The following is a 20,756-nucleotide window of genomic DNA, read 5'->3' on the forward strand; positions in this document are numbered from 1 at the left end:
CCCCCTGCTGGATGGAGGGAAGCAGGGTGCGGTGGGTTCCACGCGGGCTTCAGGTGCTCACTTGTGCTCGCTGGTTTCAGGAGTTTCGAATGGAGATGGACTATAAGCAGTGGATAGTGGACTTTGTGAACCAGTCGCTACTTCAGTTAAGCACCTGCGACGTGGAGAGCAAGCGCTACGAGAGGACCGCGTTTGCCGAGGACCTGGGGGAGATGAACCGCCGGTGGCACCAAGTTCACGGGGCCCTGAACAGGAAGGTGCGTGTTGGTCATTCTTCAGGGCCGCTTCCTGCCCCGTAGCTGGTCCTGATACCGTCTCACTCTTGGAGTCTGGTTCTCGTGTTGCTGCCGAGAGTCCCTTGTGCGGAGTTGAGTTAGGCGAGGGACAGGGGGAGACCTTATTTACCAAAGTGTCACTCATTGTGTCGGGCCACTAAGTGGTCTAGGATTTGGACATTTCCGGTGGCAGGGATGTTCCAAAGGGACAAAGCTATTTCAGCTTTGAAAAGATTAAGAAAAGGAAGAAAAAAGCATGTAGCTTTGTGGCAGGTGCTTTTTTTTTTTTTTTTTTAACTCCATGACTCTTTTTTTTTTTAACTTTTATTTAATAAATATAAATTTTGAAAGTACAACTTTTGGATTATAGCGGTTTTTCCTCCCATAACTTCCCTCCTACCTGCAACCATCCCATCTCCTACTCCCTCTCCAATCCCATTCTTCATCAAGATTCATTTTCAATTATCTTCATATACAGAAGATCAACTTAGTATATACTAAGTAAAGATTTCAACAGATTGCACCCACACAGACACACAACATACAAAGTACTGTTTGAAGACTAGTTTTACCGTTAGCTCTCATATTACAAGTCATTAAGGACAGAGATCCTACATGGGGAGTAAGTGCCATGGGGAGTAAGTGCACAGTGACTCCTGTTGTTGATTTGACAATTGACACTCTTATTTATGACATCAGTAATCACCTGAGGCTCTTGTCATGAGCTGCTAAGGCTATGGAAGCCTCTTGAGTTCACAAACTCCGATTTTATTTAGACAAGGTCATAGTCAAAGTGGAAGTTCTCTCCTCCCTCAGAGAAAGGTACCTCCTTCTTTGATGGCCCCATTCTTTCCGCTGAGATCTCACTCACAGAAATCTTTCATTTAGGTCATTTTTTTTTTTTTTTGACAGAGTGTCTTGGCTTTCCATGCCTGAGAAACTCTAATGGACTTTTTAGCCAGATCCGAATGCCTTAAGGGCTGATTCTGAGGCCAGAGTGTTGTTTAGGACATCTGCCATTCTATGAGTCTGCTGTGTATCCCGCTTCCCATGTTGGATTTTTCTCTCCTTTTTAATTCTATCAGTTGTTATTAGCAGACACTGGTCTTATTTATGTGATCCCTTTGACACTTAATCCTATCTTTATGATCAATTATGAACTTAAACTGATCACTTTAACTAGTAAGATGGCACTGGTACCTGCCAACTTAATGGGATTTTACTCCATGACTCTTGAAAAGATTAACAAAGCTTATTCCTGAAAGGATGTTTGATATTTATATCTGTTGATAGTGATGGTTGATTTCTGATAGAGAATGCATACAAATGGGTTAGTACATTTGTTAAAGTGTGTGAATGGACAAAGACCATGAACAGACAAGTCAGAAGAGGAAACCAGTTAGCAAATAAACATGGAAAGATAGTGTCTCCAGTGATTGGATATTCCTAATAAATATTACATATTATATTTATATTATTATACACATTATATATTATATACTATACACATATATTACATACATATTATATATTATATTTATATTGTAACTATCATACATTTTTAAAAAGATTTTAAACAACCATTGTTTTATTGATGAATTATTTGTGATATTGGTTATTAATAGAAATTTTTAAGCAAAGTAAATGAAGAGAGTCTGGGGAAAGAAGATTCACTTAAATTAATGGATGATGGAAGAAAAAGTATTGAATATTAGCAAAGTGATTTTATTTTGTACAGATGTTATGAAATTCCAAAACAGCTTTCTCAGCAGATTAGTTTTTTTAGTTTACATGTAAAAGGAATTTTAGTTCAATTTCCTGATTTATTTCTTTCCCCCAGAAACCTTCTAGTTAAGGAATACAAATTTCATAATTACAACTTTAGGAACACGGTGATTCTTCCCACCATATCTACCCTCCCACCCCTCCTCCTCCTCCCTCTCCTATTCCCATTCTTATTTTTTACTAAGATCTATTTTCAATTAAATTTATACACATATGATTAACTCTATGTTAAGAGCTCAACAAATAGTGTGGAGGGGGGGACAAAACCTGTTCCTCAGCAGTTGAGACAGGGCTGTTCAAAGTCATTGCTTCTCAGAGCGTCAATTTCATGCCCATGGATTTCCTTTCCGGTGCTCTGTTAGCTATCACAGGTCAGGAAGCACACACGGTACGGGTCCTTTGGAGGCCCGGCTTATTTCATTGAGTGTGATGTTTTCCTGGTTGATGAATCTTGATTCCAGAAGTTATTGGGGGCATCTTACGATTGCATAAAATCAGAAATTGGAGAAGAAACAGAATTGTCCCTTTAGCAATAACACACGGCAGTTACGTTTTAAAGCATGAGGTTTAATAAGAACATTTTCCCACACTGTCTTGTTGTTGGTCACTTGCAGATACAACATTTAGAGCAGCTTTTGGAAAGCATCACCGAGCATGAAAACAAAACACAGATGTTGGACAACTGGATGGAGGCTCAGGAGGAGAGGCTGCGGACTTTACAGCGGCCGGAGACCGTGATCTCGGTGGAGAAGGTGCTGCTGGACTGCCAGGTGAGCGGGATGGCCCACGCCCCGTCCCCAGCGGCTCGCCGGCGCTGCCCAAGGAGCAGCTGCTTGGTCGTCATTTCTGGAGGCTCTTCCAGCACGTTCCCCGCTTTGCCTTGCTTCCTGCAAAGGTTCGATAAGTACCCCCCCCCCCTTCCAGGTTCTACAGCATGGCAAGGGGCCGATGTTTCTGCGAGAAGTGGGTGTTTTCCTGGTCGCTGTTGCGACCTCTTGAGAGGTTTGAGAACTGCAGGAGGCTGGGATGCACAAAGCCAGCTTGCAAGGCGATGCTTTCCAGTTTCTTTTTTTTTTTTAAGATTTATTTTATTTATTTGAAAGACAGAGTTACAGAGAGAGGTAGAGACAGAGAAAGAGGTCTTCCATCCGCTGGTTCACTCCCCAGATGGCCACAACGGCCAGAGCTGTGCTGTTCCGAAGCCAGGAACAGGAACTTCTTCTGGGTCTCCCATGTGGATGCAGGGGCCCAAGCACTTGGACCATCCTCCACTGCTTTCCCAGGCCACAGCAGAGAGCTGGATCGGAAGTGGAGCAACCGGGACTAGAACTAGCGCCCGTATGGGATGCCGGTTCCTCAGGCCAGGGCTTTAACCTGCTGTGCCACAGTGCTGGCCCCGCTTTCCAGTTTCTTTTTGCTATTCCTATCTCAGTTTTCCCAATATTACGCGATGGTTTCCGCTGTTTTGAGTATTGCACTCTGTCGTTCACAGAGGAGGCTGATTTTCTCCCACTGTTGGGTGGTGAGTTTTGGAAGGCCCACTGCCCTAGGAACCTGTGTCTGAATCCCACCTGGGCCTGCGGGGTGCCATCGGGCCCTTGTTTGTTCAGCTGCTCTGTCTGCCAGGTGCCCTCTCCCCAGTGTGGTCTGATCCCCCTTTCAGCACTGCCCCGGTAGAGGGGAGGGGTCATTCCCCCATCCATCCAACACCTCCGCTCTTGGTGATGTGCAGGTGGCGCGCAGTGCACCTGCTACACAGACGCATCACTTTCCTGGCTGTGCCTGTCAGGGGCGAAGGCGGGAGGGCCTGGGCAACAGCATCCGGTCCCAGTTGTACCGAGAAGGTGACGTGACAGTACTGGCCGCAGAAGTCCAGCAGCCACGCCAACAGTGCTTCCTGGCCAGATCCACAGAAGACGCAACTCAGATTCCCCCAACACAGGGAGATGTCCCTCGGGGTGGGGGTGGGGGTGGGGTGGGGGGAACTCCAAAGACCAAAAAAAAAATGCAGCATGGTGGTAGAGAGAAAGTACACATATGCAGAATTCCTGGTCACCTTTGCAAGGCGCAATAGAGTCTGTGTGTGCCCCTTCCGGGAGGAGACCCAGAGAGAAGGAGCAGGCTTCTCTGGACGATGCAACCTTGACATTCTGCCACAGCCAGCCATCTTCTCTGTAGTCACATCCTATTTCCAGCCTTCCCATCTCTGTCCTCACTGTGCCTTTTCTGTGGTCACCCTGGATGCCACCTCTCCCCTGACCGGAAGCTGCTGCAACAAACGGTCCTTTTTAGAAGTGCAGGGGCCGTTTTCATGTGCACCGTCTCCCGTCACTCATCAGGCGCCCTCGGTTTTCTCCACTCGGTCCGTGTCGCCGTGGGCCTGTCACAGGGCCCTCCCTCACTCCCCACACAGCCATGGAGTGTTTCTGAAATGCAGGAGGTCACAGCCAGCCTTCAGGGGCTGCACCTGGCTCAGAGAACGCGTTCCTGTGTTTTCAAGGCACATTCCTGCGTCTGTGACTCCGCTCCCCTAATGGCAGTTGCCAGAAGACCCAAACCAGCTAAGTCTCACCCGGTTATTTGTCTTTTCTGGGTAGATCCCAGCAGGCCTGAGCAGGTTGGAGGTGGATCCAGCCTCTCCATCACATTGGCATTTGAATGAAACAAATCCCCAGCAAAGTTCCACCACCTATGGAGACATGGATGAGCCGTCAGGCACTAGAAATAGCTCCTGTATGTTCAGTGAAGCCCAGCTCTCCGCACTTTGGGGTGCAGCACCCAGAGCTGCACACGAAAGGTTTGCTTGGGGCAGAAGCGTCAGTATTCCAGAAGCGAAAGTCCAGTGTCTCAGTGGGCAGCTCCAGGCAGCCAGAATGTTTGGATTCTGGACCACACGCCAAACCACGTGGCAGCTTGTCGTGGGGATTGTCGCCCTGTGTGAAGGCAGCAGGCTAGGCTCAGTTCTTACATGCCATCCAACAGACGGCGACAAATTGGTCTGCAGTGGGTTAGCAGTCCTCCTCTTTTGGCTCCATATAATCTTACCATTGAGAATCCATTTCTGATGCCCCAGGAATTTTGCCAATTACAAACAATTTCTAGCCTTCATTGTGCTCGTTGGCATAAACACCTCATGTAGACTGAGGCCTGGGGCTCTGACGCCCTGTGATAGCCCCCCTCGGGAGTATGGGTGTCCTGATTCTCACGCTAGCCTGCCTCCCTGGCATGCGCATTACTGCTTATCCCTGGTTGCACCTGCGTGGAGCTCGCCCCTTCCCTCTGACCACCCACCGTCTTTGCCAAAGAGTTTGCAGGTGCCTCTGGGCAGCCCCACCTGGAAGCTTGGGGCCTGACGGCACAGCCAGAGCACCTGTGCTCCTCCCGCACCTCCGACACACACCTTGTGTGCTTCTTCCTGCGTGCCCCGCCTCTGCCATTGTGTGGGTTGGCTGGGTTGTTCCCATTGTAATTGTTTTTTTAATCTTTTGTGGATGCATCTTTGTAAAAGCCTATAAAGAGATGGAGGAAAAGTAGTAAAATAGGCTTCTCCAGGAGCCCGTGGAAGATGACGTGGTCAGAGATTGTCCAGAACCCATCTATCTGCTTGCTTGTCCATCTTCTACCAGACTCAAGGTTTCTCAGGGCTGGCTGTGCGCACGCCTGGGGAACCCGTGGCCAGCTAAGATGCTCCCAGGCGCTCAGTAGTTGCTCGAGTCCTGTTTTAATAGACCCCAGATGATGCTTCTGCTTTTTCTTTTTTTTTAAGATTTATTTATTTATTTGAAAGTCAGAGTTACACAGAGAGAGAAGGAGACGCAGAAAGAGAGAGAGAGAGAGAATCTTCCATCCGCTGGTTCACTCCCCATTTGGCCACAATGGCTGGAGCTGCACTGATCTGAAGCCCGGAGCCAGGAGCCAGGAGCCAGGAGCTTCTTCCGGGTCTCCCATATGGGTGCGGGGGCCCAAGGACTTAGGCCGTCTTCCACTGCTTTCCCAGGCCACAGCAGAGAGCTGGATTGGAAGTGGAGCAGCCAGGTCTTGAACCGGCTTGCATATGGGATGCTGGCACCACAGGCAGCGGCTTTACCTGCTTTGCCACAGCGCTGGCCCCTAGGTTACTGGGTTTTACAAGGGGTACTTCAAAAGCTCATAGGAAAAACTAGAATTGAAAGCTAAGTTTAGGGGGTGAGTGTACAGCCCCACGTCTCCCACATCAGAATCTTTGGGTTGAATATTCTCATCCTGCACATCGCCTCTGTGGGAGGCTGAAGTGATGGCTTGAGTAACTGGGCTCCTGCCACCCACATGGGATGCCTGGGTTGAGTTCCCAGCTCCTGGCTTCAGCTTGACCCAGCCTTGGCCATTGCAGGTATTTGGGGACTGAATCAGCAGGAAAGAGCACCCCCCACCTTGCCACTCTTTCTCTCAAATTAAAAATAGCAACTTGTGGCTGGTGCTGTGATGCAGTGAGTTAAGCTACTGCCTGTGACACCTGCATCCCATACGGGCACTGGTTCAATTCCCAGCTGCTCCACTTCCCGTCCAGCTTTCTGCTACTGCACCTGGGGAAGAAGCAGCAGAAGCTGGTCCAAGTGCTTGGGCCCCTGCATCCATGTGGGAGAACCAGGTGTAGCACCTGGCTCCTGGCTCCTGGCTTTGGCCTGGCCAAGCCCTGGCCATTGCAGCCATTTGGGGAGTGAACCAGCAGATGGAAGACCTCTCTCTGTCTCTCTTCCTTCTCTGTAACTCTGTGAACCCATGAGTAGCCCAAATCTGTTCATTTGGAGATTGGAAAGGAATTTATAATGAATCCCTCAGAATCCCAAAGGTCTTTTGCATTTTCCTAATGTGCTATAATGAGCTGTGATTCTTTCATAATTAAAATCTGTGTCTAATTTTTCCAAATTGGATTTCACTCCCAGCCCTGGGAAAGGTGGAGAAGCTGCCCGCCCCACCCCTCTTCCGTGAGGGGGCGTCCCCGCTGCTGGCCTGCTCAGCAGTGTTTGTGGACTGCTGGCTCCGTTATCATTGAGGGCTCCTGCAGGTGCCTGGCTGGGGGTGGTGCCTGTTAAGAGTGACTTAACAAACTAGGAAGTACTGGAGCTATTGCTGACAGAGATACCAGTGTCCGTACAACCTGTCGCTTAGGAGAGAACTTCAGAAAGCTCACAGAAAATGGAATGAAAAGATAAGTTTATGATGGCATCAAAAAAAAAAAAAAAATACTGCAGTGCACCATAGATTTCGCACCACATGCACTGTCCATGAACTTTTGTAAGACGGCACGTATGTGACCGTGCTTTCGATGCACCTGCTCCTGGGTTCCCGTCATCCCTACGCTGTGTGGTCTGTCATCACTGTTCTCCAGATGAGGAAGCAGAGACTGAGGTGTGACCCTCACAGCTGGTCCCTCAGCCACTGCAGGCCAGACGTGGCCTGGGGACCAGCGCCCCTGGATTCTTTTCTCGCTCTCTCTGACGATACGGACTTGTTGTCTAGAATCGCCTAAATGCAGAGCTGTGAGGGCATTCAGAGTGTGTCCTGATTAAAATGTCTTTGGTGTGGGACCAGCGCTGTGGCACAGCGGGTTAAAGCCCTGGCCTGAAGCATCGACATCCCATATGCATGCCGGTTTGAGTCCCGGCTGCTCCTCTTCCAATACAGCGCTCTGCTGTGGCCTGGGAAAGCAGTAGAAGATGGGCCAAGTCCTAGAGCCCTTGTACCCACATGGGAGACCTGGAAGAAGCTCCTGACTCCTGGCTTCAGATCGGCGCAGCTCCAGCCGTTGCGGCCATCTGGGGAGTGAACCAGCAGATGGAAGACCTCTCTCTCTGTCTCTACCTCTCTCTGTAACTCTGTCTTTCAAATAAATAAAATAAATATTTTTTAAAAAAGTCTTTTGTGTAATGCTGGTTAATTGTAATTCTCCTGGAACTTTTGCTTGAAAAAAGTAAACTGTCGCCTCCGCCGTGTGAACTGTTGTACATTGAAAGTCTTTGCCTCTTGCCCTTTCAGGATATAGAAAATCAGCTTGAAATTAAATCAAAAGCGCTGGATGAGTTGAGACAGAGCTCCTTGACATTGGAGAGAGGAGAGGCGCCATTGGTGCAGGACGCGGCATCTAGAATCCATGAGCTATTCCAGAAGAGGGCTCGTGTGACCAGTCAGGTACTGGAGTCGGCTCCACGTGCGCGGTTTCTCTTCACCTATTCTTTTATCTTTGTTATCGTTATTCTTGACTCACAGAGGCCTGGCCGTCCAGCGAAAGCTGAAAACTCGCTGAGGAAAGACCCACAAGAGAAGCCTGCCAAATCCCATTTTATGCGCTGAGCAGCTGGAGACAAAACGGCCGGTTAGGAGATCCTGGGAGGCTGCAGACACACGTGGTTATCTTTGTTTTGTCTGGTGCGCTCTCATGCAGATGTAAATGCCTCTGTCCCCAAACCCAACAGAGCAGCTGGCCGGGCTTCCTGGCCAATTCCACGGGAGCTGCTGTGAGGACACAGCTCAGATTCCCCCCACACAGGGAGATGCCTCGGGGGGGGGGGGGGGCCGGTGGGGAGAGAACTCCAAAGACTCCACGGTGGTGGAGAGACAGTGCACATGTGCAGGATCAGGTCACCTTTGCAAGGCGTGTCAGTCTGCCTGTGCCCCTCCCGGGAGGAGACACCCAGAGAGAAGGAGCAGGCTTCTCTGGACGAAGCAACCATGGCGTTCCCCTACAACCCAAAGAGAATGCTCCATACGCAGGGGTGCTTCAGAAAGTTCCTGGGAAATTGAAACTGGGTTGATTTTGGTGCAAAAAAAAATTTTTTTTTTGAAGTCTGCGCATATACCGGGTCTTCCAACAGTTCATGGAAATATTATGAAAAGACTATGCCTGGCTCTCAAAAAAATTTTTTTGGTAGCAAAATGTTTATCTTTTAAATGTCATTTTCCCAAAAACTTCCCAGTTACCAAGTATAGGTGTGTCCATGTTTCCTGGTGAATCCTCACTGTGGGGGCCAGGGGGTTATTTGTCATCTACTGAAATCCACTTTCAATCATTTGTTCCAAGAGAGAATTGGGAGTTGTCTGGCAATGCTCAACCTCATTGCTCCACCAGCACTCTGGCACAAAACAGGGGTGAGCTTCTCCGTGGCCTGTTGATTGTATCTTGTGTAAGGGGAACAGAAACAGACGGGAAAATGAATGATTCCTACTGTCAGAGAGATCAGAGGCTAGCAGCCGAAACTCACGGGAATACATCAGTGCAACACAATGGATTTCGATACAATAAAAAGGTAGAGGAGAAGAAATGAGAATGGGTATAGAAACAGGCAGGTTGTGCTGTCCTGGGGACAGACGTAGAGGTAAGTGGAACAGACAGCCCAGAAACAAGCCCTCGTGGTGTAGTCAGCTTTCCGCCAGGATGCTGGGACACTTCCAGGAGGAAATAAGTCCATTGTGAAAAATGAGACACCTGGACAGCCACACGCGGAAGAATGAAGTCAACCGTGCATTCACCCCACGTGCGAGCGACAACTCAGAATGAAATCGGTGGAAGAGCTAAAACGTTGACACTTCCTGCCTGTGGATTAGAGAGTCCCTCGACCTGACACCAGAAGCACAGGAAACCAATGAAAAAAATGGCACTTCCTCAATATTAAACACTTTGGTGTTTCGAAGAATGAAGGTTGCCCACATCGGGCTTGAAATTAAGCTACCAGTTAGGGTGCCCGCATTCCATGGCGGAGTCCCTGGGTTCGATTCCCAGCTCTGGCTCTTGACTCTGGCTTCCTGTTGCTGCAGAGCCCAGGGCTGGGTGGGCAGCGGTGATGGCTCAAGTAACTGGGCTCCGACACCCAGAGGGTGGAGTCCCTGCTGCGGGCTTTGGAGAAATGAGCCAACAAACCGAGAGCTCTCTCTCTCCTCTCTCGCTGCCTCTCACATAAATAAATGTTAACTAAGAAAAACTCATACAGCAGGAGGAAATACTTGTAAATCACATATTTGACAAAGATCTTATATCTAGAATATATAAAGCATTGTTACAACTTCATGACAGGACAAACAGCCAAGTGAAAAAACTATTAGAAAAGATCTGAATGGACATTTCTGCAGAGCAGGGGATACGAATGACCCACAAACCTATGGGAAGCGTGCTCAGTGCCGCTAACCATCAGAAAGTGAACATCAAAACCACAACGAAATGCTCCCACATTGTTTGTTTGTTTGTTGTATCTGAAGGCAGACGGATGAAGAAAGATCTCTCATCTGCTAGTTCACTCCCGGACGCCTGTAACAGCCAAGACTGGGAGTCAGGAACTCCAGCCAGGTGGCCCTATGGGTGCCAGGTATCCTGCTGCTTGAACCATCACCTGCTGCCTTTCCGAAATAATAATAATAATAATAATAATAATAATAATAATACATTTTAGAGCAGAGGGCATGAGCTATTGCTCATCCATCCAGAGGCACCGTGGCCCTGCTGGTCCAGAGCAGGGGCTTTGCAATCTCTGCCCACAATCCCGGGAGCCCCGTTTTCTACCTGTGTCCTTGCTTGGGTTGCTTCATTTACCTATAAAACAGGGATGGCGTCTACTCACTTATTTCTGCCCTGATAGTGATGGCTACACTGTGTTCACCAGATGGTACGCTGCTGGCTAATTCCAGCTCTAACATTTTCTGCCTCCTGTTTGACTGTAGTGGATTTTACTTGATGATTTCCTTGTCCTCTCCTTCCAACCATGTGCACCGCGTCTCCTCTGTGAAGCTGCACTATTGTAAGGGATCCGGCCATTGCAGCAGCTTCCCGTGTGGAAGTTGTAAGCGCATTGTGCGTCGTGAGCCGCGGCGTGCTCTCTGGTGATGCTGTCCCTGTGTCAGCATCATCCCAGACGACCCCAGACGGGTCCCAGCTGAGCGCAGAGAAGCAGGTGCCTCTGGGAGGAGCTCCTCCCTGCTTCCCTGCTTTCCTTCCCGTCTTGCGGTTTCTTGATGATGTGGTTCGGTTTCTGGTCTGGGCCATCCTGCCCTCAGACAGACGTTGGGCTCACATCATTGCCAGCGGGAGACGACAGTTCAGTGACCCCGCTTGTTTCCTGTCTGCCCTCGCAGGTGGTGGTTGAGGGGTTCCCCCGACACTGCACAGGTGCCAGCAGCCCTTGTAGTTGTTAAGCAGGAAGCAGGGAGCCCAGATCCAGATCTGTGTGGTTACATCCAAAACCCAGCATCACACAGCTAAGGAAGATGCCTGGGGGCCAGCAGTGCCACACTGCATCTCTGCTGAGATCCTTTTGAAAAACTACTTATTTGTTTGCAAGACAGAGAGAGTGAGGCAGGTAGAACGAGACACTGGTTCATTGCTAAATGCCAGGCGGCAGCCAGGGGTCTGAAGCCAGAAGCGGAAACTCAATCCAGGTCTTCCACGTGAGTGGCAAGGTCTCAACTGCTTACATCATTGTGACTGCCTCCCAGGATGTGCCTGGCAGGGAGCTGGAGTCGGGGCCAAAGCCAGGAATCGAACCCAGGCATTCGGAGACGAGACGTGGCCATCTGAACTGGAGGCTTCATTGCTAAGCCAAATGCCTGCCCCAAACGTATTCTTTTAATATATAATTGAGTACTGTGTCGTATATTTAGAGTTATGCCACCATCACTATTCTCTGGTAGCAGAACATTGCCGTTATTTCAAAAAGAAAAACCCATGGGGACGGTGTTGTGGCTCGGAAGGTGAAGCCTTTGATGCTGGCATCCCATGTGAGCGCTGGTTCGAGTCCCGGCTGCTCCACTTCCACTAACAGCTCCCTGCTAAAGCTTCTGAGAAAGTACCAGAAGATGGCGCAAGAACTTGGGTCCCTGCCACCCCCGGGGGGGACCAGGACGGAGTTCTTGTCTCCTGGCTTTGGCTTGGCGCAGCTCCAGCTGGTGCGGTGTTTGGGGAGCAGATGGAAGAATCTCTTTCACTCTCTCTCTCTCTGTGGCTATACCTTGCAAGCAAATAAATAAATCTTTAAAAAGAAAGAACAAGTCGGTGCTGTGGCACAGTGGGTTAACGCCCTGGCCTGAAGCACTGGCATCCCATATGGACGCCGGTTCGAGACCCGGCTGCTCCACTTCAAATCTAGCTCTCTGCCATGGCCTGGGATATCAGTAGAAGTTGGCCCAAGTCCTTGGGCCCCTGCACCCACGTGGGAGACCCAGAGGAAGCTCCTGGCTCCTGGCTTCGGATCAGCGTAGCTCTGGCCATTGCGGCCAACTGGGGAGTGAACCAGCAGATGGAAGACCTCTCTCTCTGTCTCTCTCTCTCTCTCTCTCTGCCCCTCCTCTCTCTGTGTAACTCTTTCAAATAAATAAATCTTTAAAAAATTTTAAAAAAGAACGAAACCCCCAAACCCATTAGCAATCACTCCCCATTCCTCACCTCCCCCGTTCCCTGACAACCCCTAATCTCCGTTCTCTGTGAATTCACCTGCGCTGGACATTCCGTATCAGTGGAGCTGTGCAGTGTGCAGCCTTTTGGTCCGGCCTCTTTTGCTTAGCGTGTTTTCAAGGTCATCAGTGTCGTGATGTATAGCAGGACTTCCTTTCGGCTTACGGCTGAATAATGGTCTGCTGTGTGGATGGACCCCATTTAGTTGACCCATTGCTCAATTTAAGCATCAGAGTAGTTAAGTGACACCTCGTTGTCCGTTTGATTGGCATTTCCTTGGTGCTTATGGCCGGGCCACTTGCACATCTTCCATGGAGAAATCTCTTTGTCCATCCTTGTGACTGGTTATTTGTCACACAATTGCGTCCCAAACATCTCTCTGCGGTCTTGATTATATCTGGGATCATTTATGATCGGTAACAAAGGTGCTCAGCTCCCTTCCTGGTGACCAGAACCTTCCCAATGATAGAATATTCCCACCGCTGCATTTTGTCTGCTTTGCACTGGCCTGTCGGTACAGTGGAGCACGTTTCTCCGCAGTTCGTGCTTGCTCTAAACGGTAGTCAGACTTAAGCATGGGTAACACCTTAAGTTAACAGTAGCCCCGGTTTCCAGAGCATTTTCACAGACAGTGTTGCGTTTGCGTTTTTCACTTATCACCTCTGTTTTCTGAAGGAGGAAGCACACTCTAGGGTTACGTGACTTGTGCCGGATGAGTAAGCTAATAGAATACAGCTGACCTGTGCACCCGCAGAGTCTGCTGCCTGTCCAGGGTTCTGTCCCTGTCTCTTTCCAGTCCGGACCCCTCCAGGCTAGGGCTCACTGCCATTTCTCCATTCGGAATTAGCCGTCTCTGATGTTGGTTGTGGTTGATTGATGTACCCTTACCACTTTTGGTCAATTAGCCGGAAGTCTTCAAATAGGAAACAATGTGTATTCCTTGGCTGGGGAAAGAAAAAAAAAAGACAAGAGACCCTGTAGGGCTTTTCTAAATGAGTGTTTCCATTTTTTGTGTACAGATCAATCAGCTCAAAAACTCCACGCAGTCCGTGTTGCGGGAATGGAAGACTGGTAACAGACTCTGCAATGAGATGGATGTGATGACGGTCCGGTTCCGGTACTGCCTGGAACTCAGCAAGCCCCAGATTTCCTCACTGGAAGCCTTGGGATGTCAGGTGCAGAACCTGCAGGTAGGTTGGGCACAGTGCGGCACAGCGGGTGGCTGGCAGAAAATTCCAAAGAGAAGCAAGCACAGAAATGGATACAGGCTGGATGCTCTCCACAGAGGAGCAGGAGACAGGTTGTTAAATAGCAGGATCTAAGGTGGAACCTGGGGGAGGGGGCGGGCATTGTGCTGCTGCTGACCAGGCTGCCTCTTAGGGTGCCCACGTGTGGTTCTGGAACGCCTGGGGTCAAGTCCCATCTCTGCTTCCAATGCAGCTCCGTGCTAACGTATCTGAGAAGCAGCATGTGTGTGGGTTCAGGCACTTGGGTTCCTGCCATGCACGTGGACGACACAGATGGAGGTCTGGCTTCTGGCTTCAGCCTGGCCCAGCCCTAGCTCTTGCAGGCGTCTGGGGAGTAAAACATTGGATGGAAGATCTCTCTCTCCCTCCCTCCCCCCACTTTGTATTTCAAATAAATAAATAAAAATAACTTTAAAAAGAAAACAAAGTATAACAGGAAATTCCAAAATGAGTCACATGACTCTTTTTTAAATTTTATTTATTTGAAAGGCAGAGAGAGACAGAGACAGAGACAGAGAAAGGTCTTAAAATCCACTGGTTCACTCTCTAAATGGCTGCAATATCCAGAGCTGAGCTGATCCAAAGGCAAGAGCCAGGAGCTTCTTCTGGGTCTCCCATGCAGGTGCAGGGGCCTAAGGACTTGGGCCATCTTCTACTGCTTTCCCAGGCCATGGCAGAGAGCTGGATCAGAAGTGGAGCAGCCAGGACTCAAACCGGCGCCCATATGGGATGCTGGCACTGCAGGTGGCAGCTTTACCTGCTACACTACAGCGTTGGCCTCACCACTCATTTTTATAAAATTACATGTTGTGTTTTTCATGCCCACATTTTGCAATTTGAAGCTTTTGCATTTATGTTTTAGCCATTTTTTTTCTTTCTTATTAGTACACTTTAGTACTTAGCATCCACAGTACTTAGTGGTACTTAAAAGTTCAGCCTCAAGAGACCCTGATGGAGTTCCAGACTCCTGGCTTCAGCCTGGCCCGGTATTGGCTGTTGCAAGCATTTGGGCAGTGCACCAGAGGGTGGAAGACCTTGCTCTCTCATCAGTCTCTCTATCTGTGTCACTCTGCCTTTCAAGTAAATCCAAATAAATAAATAAATAAAAATAAATAAATAAATAGCTCAGCCTCAGTTTAAAGGATGTCCTCTCTGTTTCCTTGCCCCGTCCCTACGCACTGTCACAGTCCTGTGAGGTTTGAGGTCGCCTTACTGCTAAGCGGTAGCAGTGCCCAGGCCGTCCTGAAGAGGGCCTTCCTGCTGTTTCCTCCTAGGCTCTTCAGGACGAAGCTGAGAGCAGCGAAGGCAGCTGGGAGAAGCTCCAGGAGGTGATTAGAAAACTCCAAGATTTCTGCCCCGCCGTGGCTGAACTCATCCACGAGAAGTGCCAAGCTACACTCTCAAGGTACCCGTTGCTATGCGACTCCAGTGATGGCTCCGATCTCTTCATCTTAACAACCTGTGGCTTGTACAGCCTTCTTAACCCTCCGAGATGGCTGCCCTCGTGTCCGTGGCTCCGGCTTTGAAGGCTGTGGTCTCTGGAAGGGTGGCAGTGTTGAAGTCACTGTCTGCCTAATACGGTGTTCGGCACAGTCCATCTGGAAGTGCCCTGGTCACGGTTCCCGAAGGAGCCACGCGCAGACTCACTGCAGAGAGCTGGAGGAGGCTCTGCAGTGAGCGCGCCTTCCCTCATGTTGGCCCCACTTAACTGCCAGCTGTTATTTCGCTGAATGGGATCAGAAAGACAGCTGGTCTGTGCGAGACGGTGACACCAGGCTAGGTCGGTGTCACAGTGGTGTCCCTGGGGGCCCTCTTCGGTCTTTATAGAAAGGGCAGGAGTTGGGAGGGAGGAAGAAGCCTAGAAATTAGCTGACTCCACACGTGGTATGGGGGACAAGCCTCAAAGCATAAAGCCGGGGCGGGCGTCCGGCCCAGCGGTTAACGCACCTGCATCCATAGAGGTGTGCCGAGTTTCGCTGCTGCCTCTAGCCCCTACCTGCAGCTGCCTGCTAACAGGGACCCTGGGAAAGCAGCAGCGAGAGCTCAGATAATTGGGTCACCGCCACCTCTTTGGGAGACCTGGATTGCGTTCCTGCCTCCTGGCCTGGTCCTGGCCCCTTGTGGGCATTTGCAGAATGAAGCAAGCCAATGGAGACCCTGCCTCTCTGCCTCTCAGATAAGCAAGTGAATAAATGAATCATAAAGACCCTCCCCCACCCCCTGCACACTGGGAGTCTTTGGCACAGCAGGGGTCTCGGTTCTTTCTCCACCTTTGCCTATGAGACATCCATCATCCAGTAGATATTTTTTGTAGATAGATATATTTTTCATTTTTTTGTTGACTATTACAAAGCCTCGTTTGCATTTCTGTTTGTTATCATGGTGATGTCGTTAGTGTCCAAAGAGCACTGAGCAGTGTCCTCCTAAGAGTGCGTCTGCTGTTGACCCGCGGGAGAGCACGCCTGCTGTCCTTTTGCTCCAAGGGAGGGGGGAATGAGGACCCTGTTGTTTTTGTTGTGTGGGCAGGTGGACCCAGGTAAACCAAGAGATCACAGACCAGTTGCAGAAGGCCCAGAGTGCGCTCCAGCTCTGGAGGACCTATCACAGTGCTCACTCGGAAGCCTCAGCAAGGCTGCAGCAGCAGGAGGCCAAGTTCCAGCAGCTGGCCGCCATCAACATGTCTGGGAACAACCTGGCAGAGACCTTGCCCTTGGCCCTGCAGGACATCAAGGTGGGTGCGCGTCCCACTGGGGAAACCAGAATCAAGTCGACAGTGCTGCAGACGGGGCTGGAGAGGGAAGGCCATGGCCCTGGGGATGAGACGCGCCACACCTGGGGCAGGTGCCGTGAGCAAGCCGAGTAGGTCACGGCGAGGCTGGGAGGGCCAGGCAGCAGGTGGCTGGGTCATAGGCGTCTGACCCCACCTTGTTCCCTGTCTAGCCTTTCACTATAGCAGCTGCATTGCTAACATAAAAGCCTCTTGGGAAGTCTGAAGTAAGGGTAACAGTGTCTCACTTAAGGGGAGCCATCTAGGGGTAATAAGTGTTGGCTCTCACTCTTCAGGAATAGTCACGGACGTTGTCTGCATGGAGAGTGATTTTTTTTAGACTCTCCAAGGTGTCTTCCTACGTTCATGGAAAATGCCTGTTAACAAAAACAACGACATCTGTATCAACGTACACTTGTTTTTCATTCCATTTTCCATGAACTTTTTGAAGTAGCCCTGTAGCTAAAGAATTGTATCATTCCTCTGGGGTGCTTCTCATTCCTGTTAACGAATGCCCAGGAAGTGCATGCTGTCTTAGCTTTTCAGACGGGGTGACGTGATGCATTTTGTCTCTTGTGATGTTAACAGGTCAAATCCAACAGTAGCATCCGATTTCTTTTAAAGATTTTATTTGAGAGGTAGAGTTACAGACAGTGAGAGGGAGAGACAGAGAAAGGTCTTCCTTCCACTGGTTCACTCCCCAAATGGCCGCAACGACTGGAGCTGCACCGATCCGAAGCCAGGAGCCAGGCGCTTCCTCCAGGTCTCCCACGTGGGTACAGGGGCCCAAGGACTTGGGCCATCTTCTACTGCATTCCCATGCCACAGCAGAGAGCTGGACTGGAAGTGGCTCCCATATGGGATGTCAGCACCCCAGGTAGAGGATTAACCCACTGCACCTCGGCGTCGGCCCCAGTAGCACCCAATTTAATTAGAGAGACAAGAATTCAGCAGAGAGCCCCTGTATTTCTGGTCCACTTCTATATGATCTGTTGTTTGAAACAAACAAAAGCCCAGGAACTTTCCAAATAGCATCTCCAGTGTAGCCCTAAAATTGGCTTGTTGGTGAGATTCACCAGCCTCTGCAAGTGAACGTGTCCCTATCAGAAAGCCTTGGAATGGTGTGAAAACAGATGTTGAAAGAGTTAGGCAATTAGAAATGCAAGCGCGGCCACAGGCCATGTTGTTCAGGGGCTTAGGCTGCCACTTGGGACACCCACATCCCACATCCGAGTGCTGGTTCAGGTCCCAGGTGGCCTATTCTTGATAGGCCACGCCCCCTGCTAATGTATCCTAGGAAGCCATAGATGATGGCCAAGTGCTTGGGTGCCTGCCCACCCACATGGGAGATCCAGGTGGAATTCCTGGCTTCTGGCTTCAGCCTAGCACAGCCCTGACTGCTGGATGGAAGATTTCTCTCTTCTCTGTCTCTCCCTCTCTCTGTGTGTCCCTCTACCTTTCAAATAAATTGATCTTTTTCAGAAGAAAGAAAGTGGCCGGCGCCGTGGCTCACTTAGCTAATCCTCCGCCTGTGGTGCTGGCACCCCGAGTTCTAGTCCTGGTTGGGGTGCCGGTCCTGTCCTGGTTGCTCCTCCTCCAGGCCAGCTCTCTGCTGTGGCCCGGGAGTGCAGTGGAGGATGGACCAAGTCCTTGGGCCCTGCACCCACATGGGAGACCAGGAGAAGCACCTGGCTCCTGGCTTCGGATCGGCGCAGCGCCAGCCGTAGCGGCCATTTTGGGGGTGAACCAATGAACGGAAGACCTTTCTCTCTGTCTCTCTCTCACTGTCTAACTCTGCCTGTCAAAAAAAAAAAAAAAGAAAAGAAATACAAAGCCAGAGACTTCTACCCAGCTGGTCTCCAGGTTCTGTGAGCTGGAAGCTTCTGTCATACTGGTCCATGGTCAGTTTTAGCTCTGAGTTGACAGACGTCAGAGCCATTTCAGTGAGGTGCATCAGTGAAAGAAAACTTAAGCTTTTTCAGCTATCCAAAGTAAACAGTAGGGGGTGGCGCTATGGTGCTGTAGGTTATTCCTCCGCCTGTGGTGCCAGCATCCCATATGGACGCCGGTTCTAGTCCCGGCTGCTCCTCTTCCTTCCAGCTCTCTGCTGTGGCCTGGGAAAACACTGGAACATGGCCCAAGTCCTTGGGCCCCTGTACCCACGTGGGAGACCTGGAAAAAGCTCCTGGCTCCAGTCTTCAGATTGGCACAGCTCCAGCTGTGTGGCCATTTGGAGAGTGAACCAGTGGATGGAAGACCTCTCTGTCTCTCCCTCTCACTGTCTGTAATTCTGCCTCTCAAATAAAAAGAATCTTTAAAAAAAAAAAAAAAGTAAACAATACAGGAAGCCACGCCCACAATTGCAGGCAGATTCTCCTAGAAGTGATGGGGCTGCAGGGAAGAGGGGGAGGGGTGTGACAGGAGGAAGATGTGTTTTGTGAACGCTTTTCCGTCTCCAGGAGCTGCACCGTGACGTGCAGGAGACCAGAGAGGCCTTTGCTCAAAGCTCCGCCCTCTTGGACCGGCTCCCACAGCCTGCAGAGTCCAGCGCCCACGCGTTCCTCTCTGGCCAGCCCCACTCCCTCCAGAGGGCTGCGTACCTGGAAAAGACGCTGCTGATGAAGGCCAGTGAATTTGAGGTCCGTATTATTTTCCTACTCAGATCGTCATCTTCGCCTGCGCAGCCCACTGTATCCTTGGGAAGTAGCGCTTTGCATTCCTGTGCAGGAAAACTACAAAATGAAGCTGCCCCGCGCAGGCAGGAGGGTACCTGACACTTCTGAGTTGAAAGACAAGTTCATCTGGGTGCAAGACAATTCTAAATCCATGCATAATTTTTCCATAATCGGCATTTCCCATGCCCTTTTTGAGAATTTCTTGTATGCACGGATTTCAAAACTTTTTACACCCAAATAAACATGTATTTTCATTCCATGAGCTTTCGGCAGTATCCCCAAGTGAATGTAGCTATAATCGCTTGGGCCTTTCTCAAGCAACCCCTCCTTTTTATTGAACTACTAATTTAAAAAACGACCTATTTCCCATAGTATCGACATCTCACAGAATTTCCGAGTGGGGAAATGAGATCATAGAAAGAGCTGCTGGAAACACAGCCATTTCTTGTACCTTTAATTCAGTCGTTGCAAAGCCTTGCATGCATGAGCTGTCAAACAGTAGACCAGAAGGCCGTGGAGATCTGGTGTCAGCACCAGCGAGGACTGGAAGGAACGGGGGGTTCCCGGGCTCACGGCTCTGTGCGATCCCTGCAGCAGGTGATCTGTCGGTCTAGGAAGGCTCAGAGGCACAGAGTGAAAACCAACTGACTTCTTTATATGCATGGATGCTTACTTATGGTAGTGAGGAGCCTTTAGCCTTGAAGACAATTTGAACTTTTATCATCTCCCAAAGCTGCGCCGAATTCTCTTTACGGTGTACATGGGAATGGTCTCTAATGAAAAATTTCTTTTGTTCTAGTTTGTCCTCTCGCAGCTTAAGGAGTTTGGGGATCAACTGGAATCTTTACAAGGCCTTATTATGCATGAGAAAGTGGATAAACTCCACCAGCAAGAAAGAGAAGAAAATCCCGACTCACTCCTGGTATGGGCGATGCTTGTCTTTCCTAAGGGGTTGGGCTCACATTTGATAAAAATAAGCTAATTAGTGCTAATGTGGAATCCGCTCTCATCCATACTGACTGAGCCTAGTCATTCATTCTTGCCGTGTCTTCTCCAAGTTCCAGACAAATAGGACAACATAACCACCTGGCACGATGCCATACTTTCCCATAGATTCTTTAAATCTAGATGTCTGTCTAAATTAGCTTCAGTGAATCACAATAATCTAAGAACTGGCTGTTGTGATGGAAAAAGTCAAATATTCCATTAAAATCAAGAGTTCCCCCCTTTTATCACCTTAGTAAATTTCTGTTGGTAACATAAGTAAATGAGAAAATTAAAGAATTGTGTATTTGGGACCAGACCTGTGGCACAGTAGGTTGGCCCTGCAATTAAATACCAGCACATCATATGGGCACCTGTTAGAGTCCTGGCTCTCCCACTTCCAGAGCAGCTCTCTGCTATGGCCTGGGAAAGCAGTGGAGGGTGGGCCACGTGCTTGGGCTCCTGCACCCCCATGGGAGAACTGGAGGAAGCTCCTGGCTTTGGCCTGGCTGAGCCCTGGCTGTTGTGGCGTTTATGGAGTAAACCGCAGATGAAAGATCTCTCTCTCTCTCTCTCTCTCTCTCTCTCCTTCTCCCTCTCCCTCTCTCT

At 49.7% G+C, this 20,756-nt stretch overlaps 1 protein-coding gene across 4 annotated transcripts in view; it reads left to right on the forward strand.

The window, feature by feature from the left end:
• The window catches only part of SYNE2 (spectrin repeat containing nuclear envelope protein 2), a 373,661-nt gene that overhangs the window by 284,441 nt on the left and 68,464 nt on the right, over positions 1-20,756 (forward strand). For all 4 annotated transcript variants that reach the window (XM_062181714.1, XM_062181717.1, XM_062181715.1 and 1 more), the window contains exons 83-90: positions 81-257; positions 2,675-2,830; positions 8,076-8,228; positions 13,494-13,664; positions 14,996-15,126; positions 16,248-16,452; positions 18,948-19,127; positions 19,963-20,085. In XM_062181714.1, coding sequence (XP_062037698.1) covers positions 81-257; positions 2,675-2,830; positions 8,076-8,228; positions 13,494-13,664; positions 14,996-15,126; positions 16,248-16,452; positions 18,948-19,127; positions 19,963-20,085 — 1,296 coding nt within the window. The remainder of the gene's footprint in view (positions 1-80; positions 258-2,674; positions 2,831-8,075; positions 8,229-13,493; positions 13,665-14,995; positions 15,127-16,247; positions 16,453-18,947; positions 19,128-19,962; positions 20,086-20,756) is intronic.

The sequence above is a fragment of the Lepus europaeus genome, chromosome 22 (assembly GCF_033115175.1).
Source record: "Lepus europaeus isolate LE1 chromosome 22, mLepTim1.pri, whole genome shotgun sequence".
Taxonomy (NCBI): Eukaryota; Metazoa; Chordata; class Mammalia; order Lagomorpha; family Leporidae; genus Lepus; species Lepus europaeus.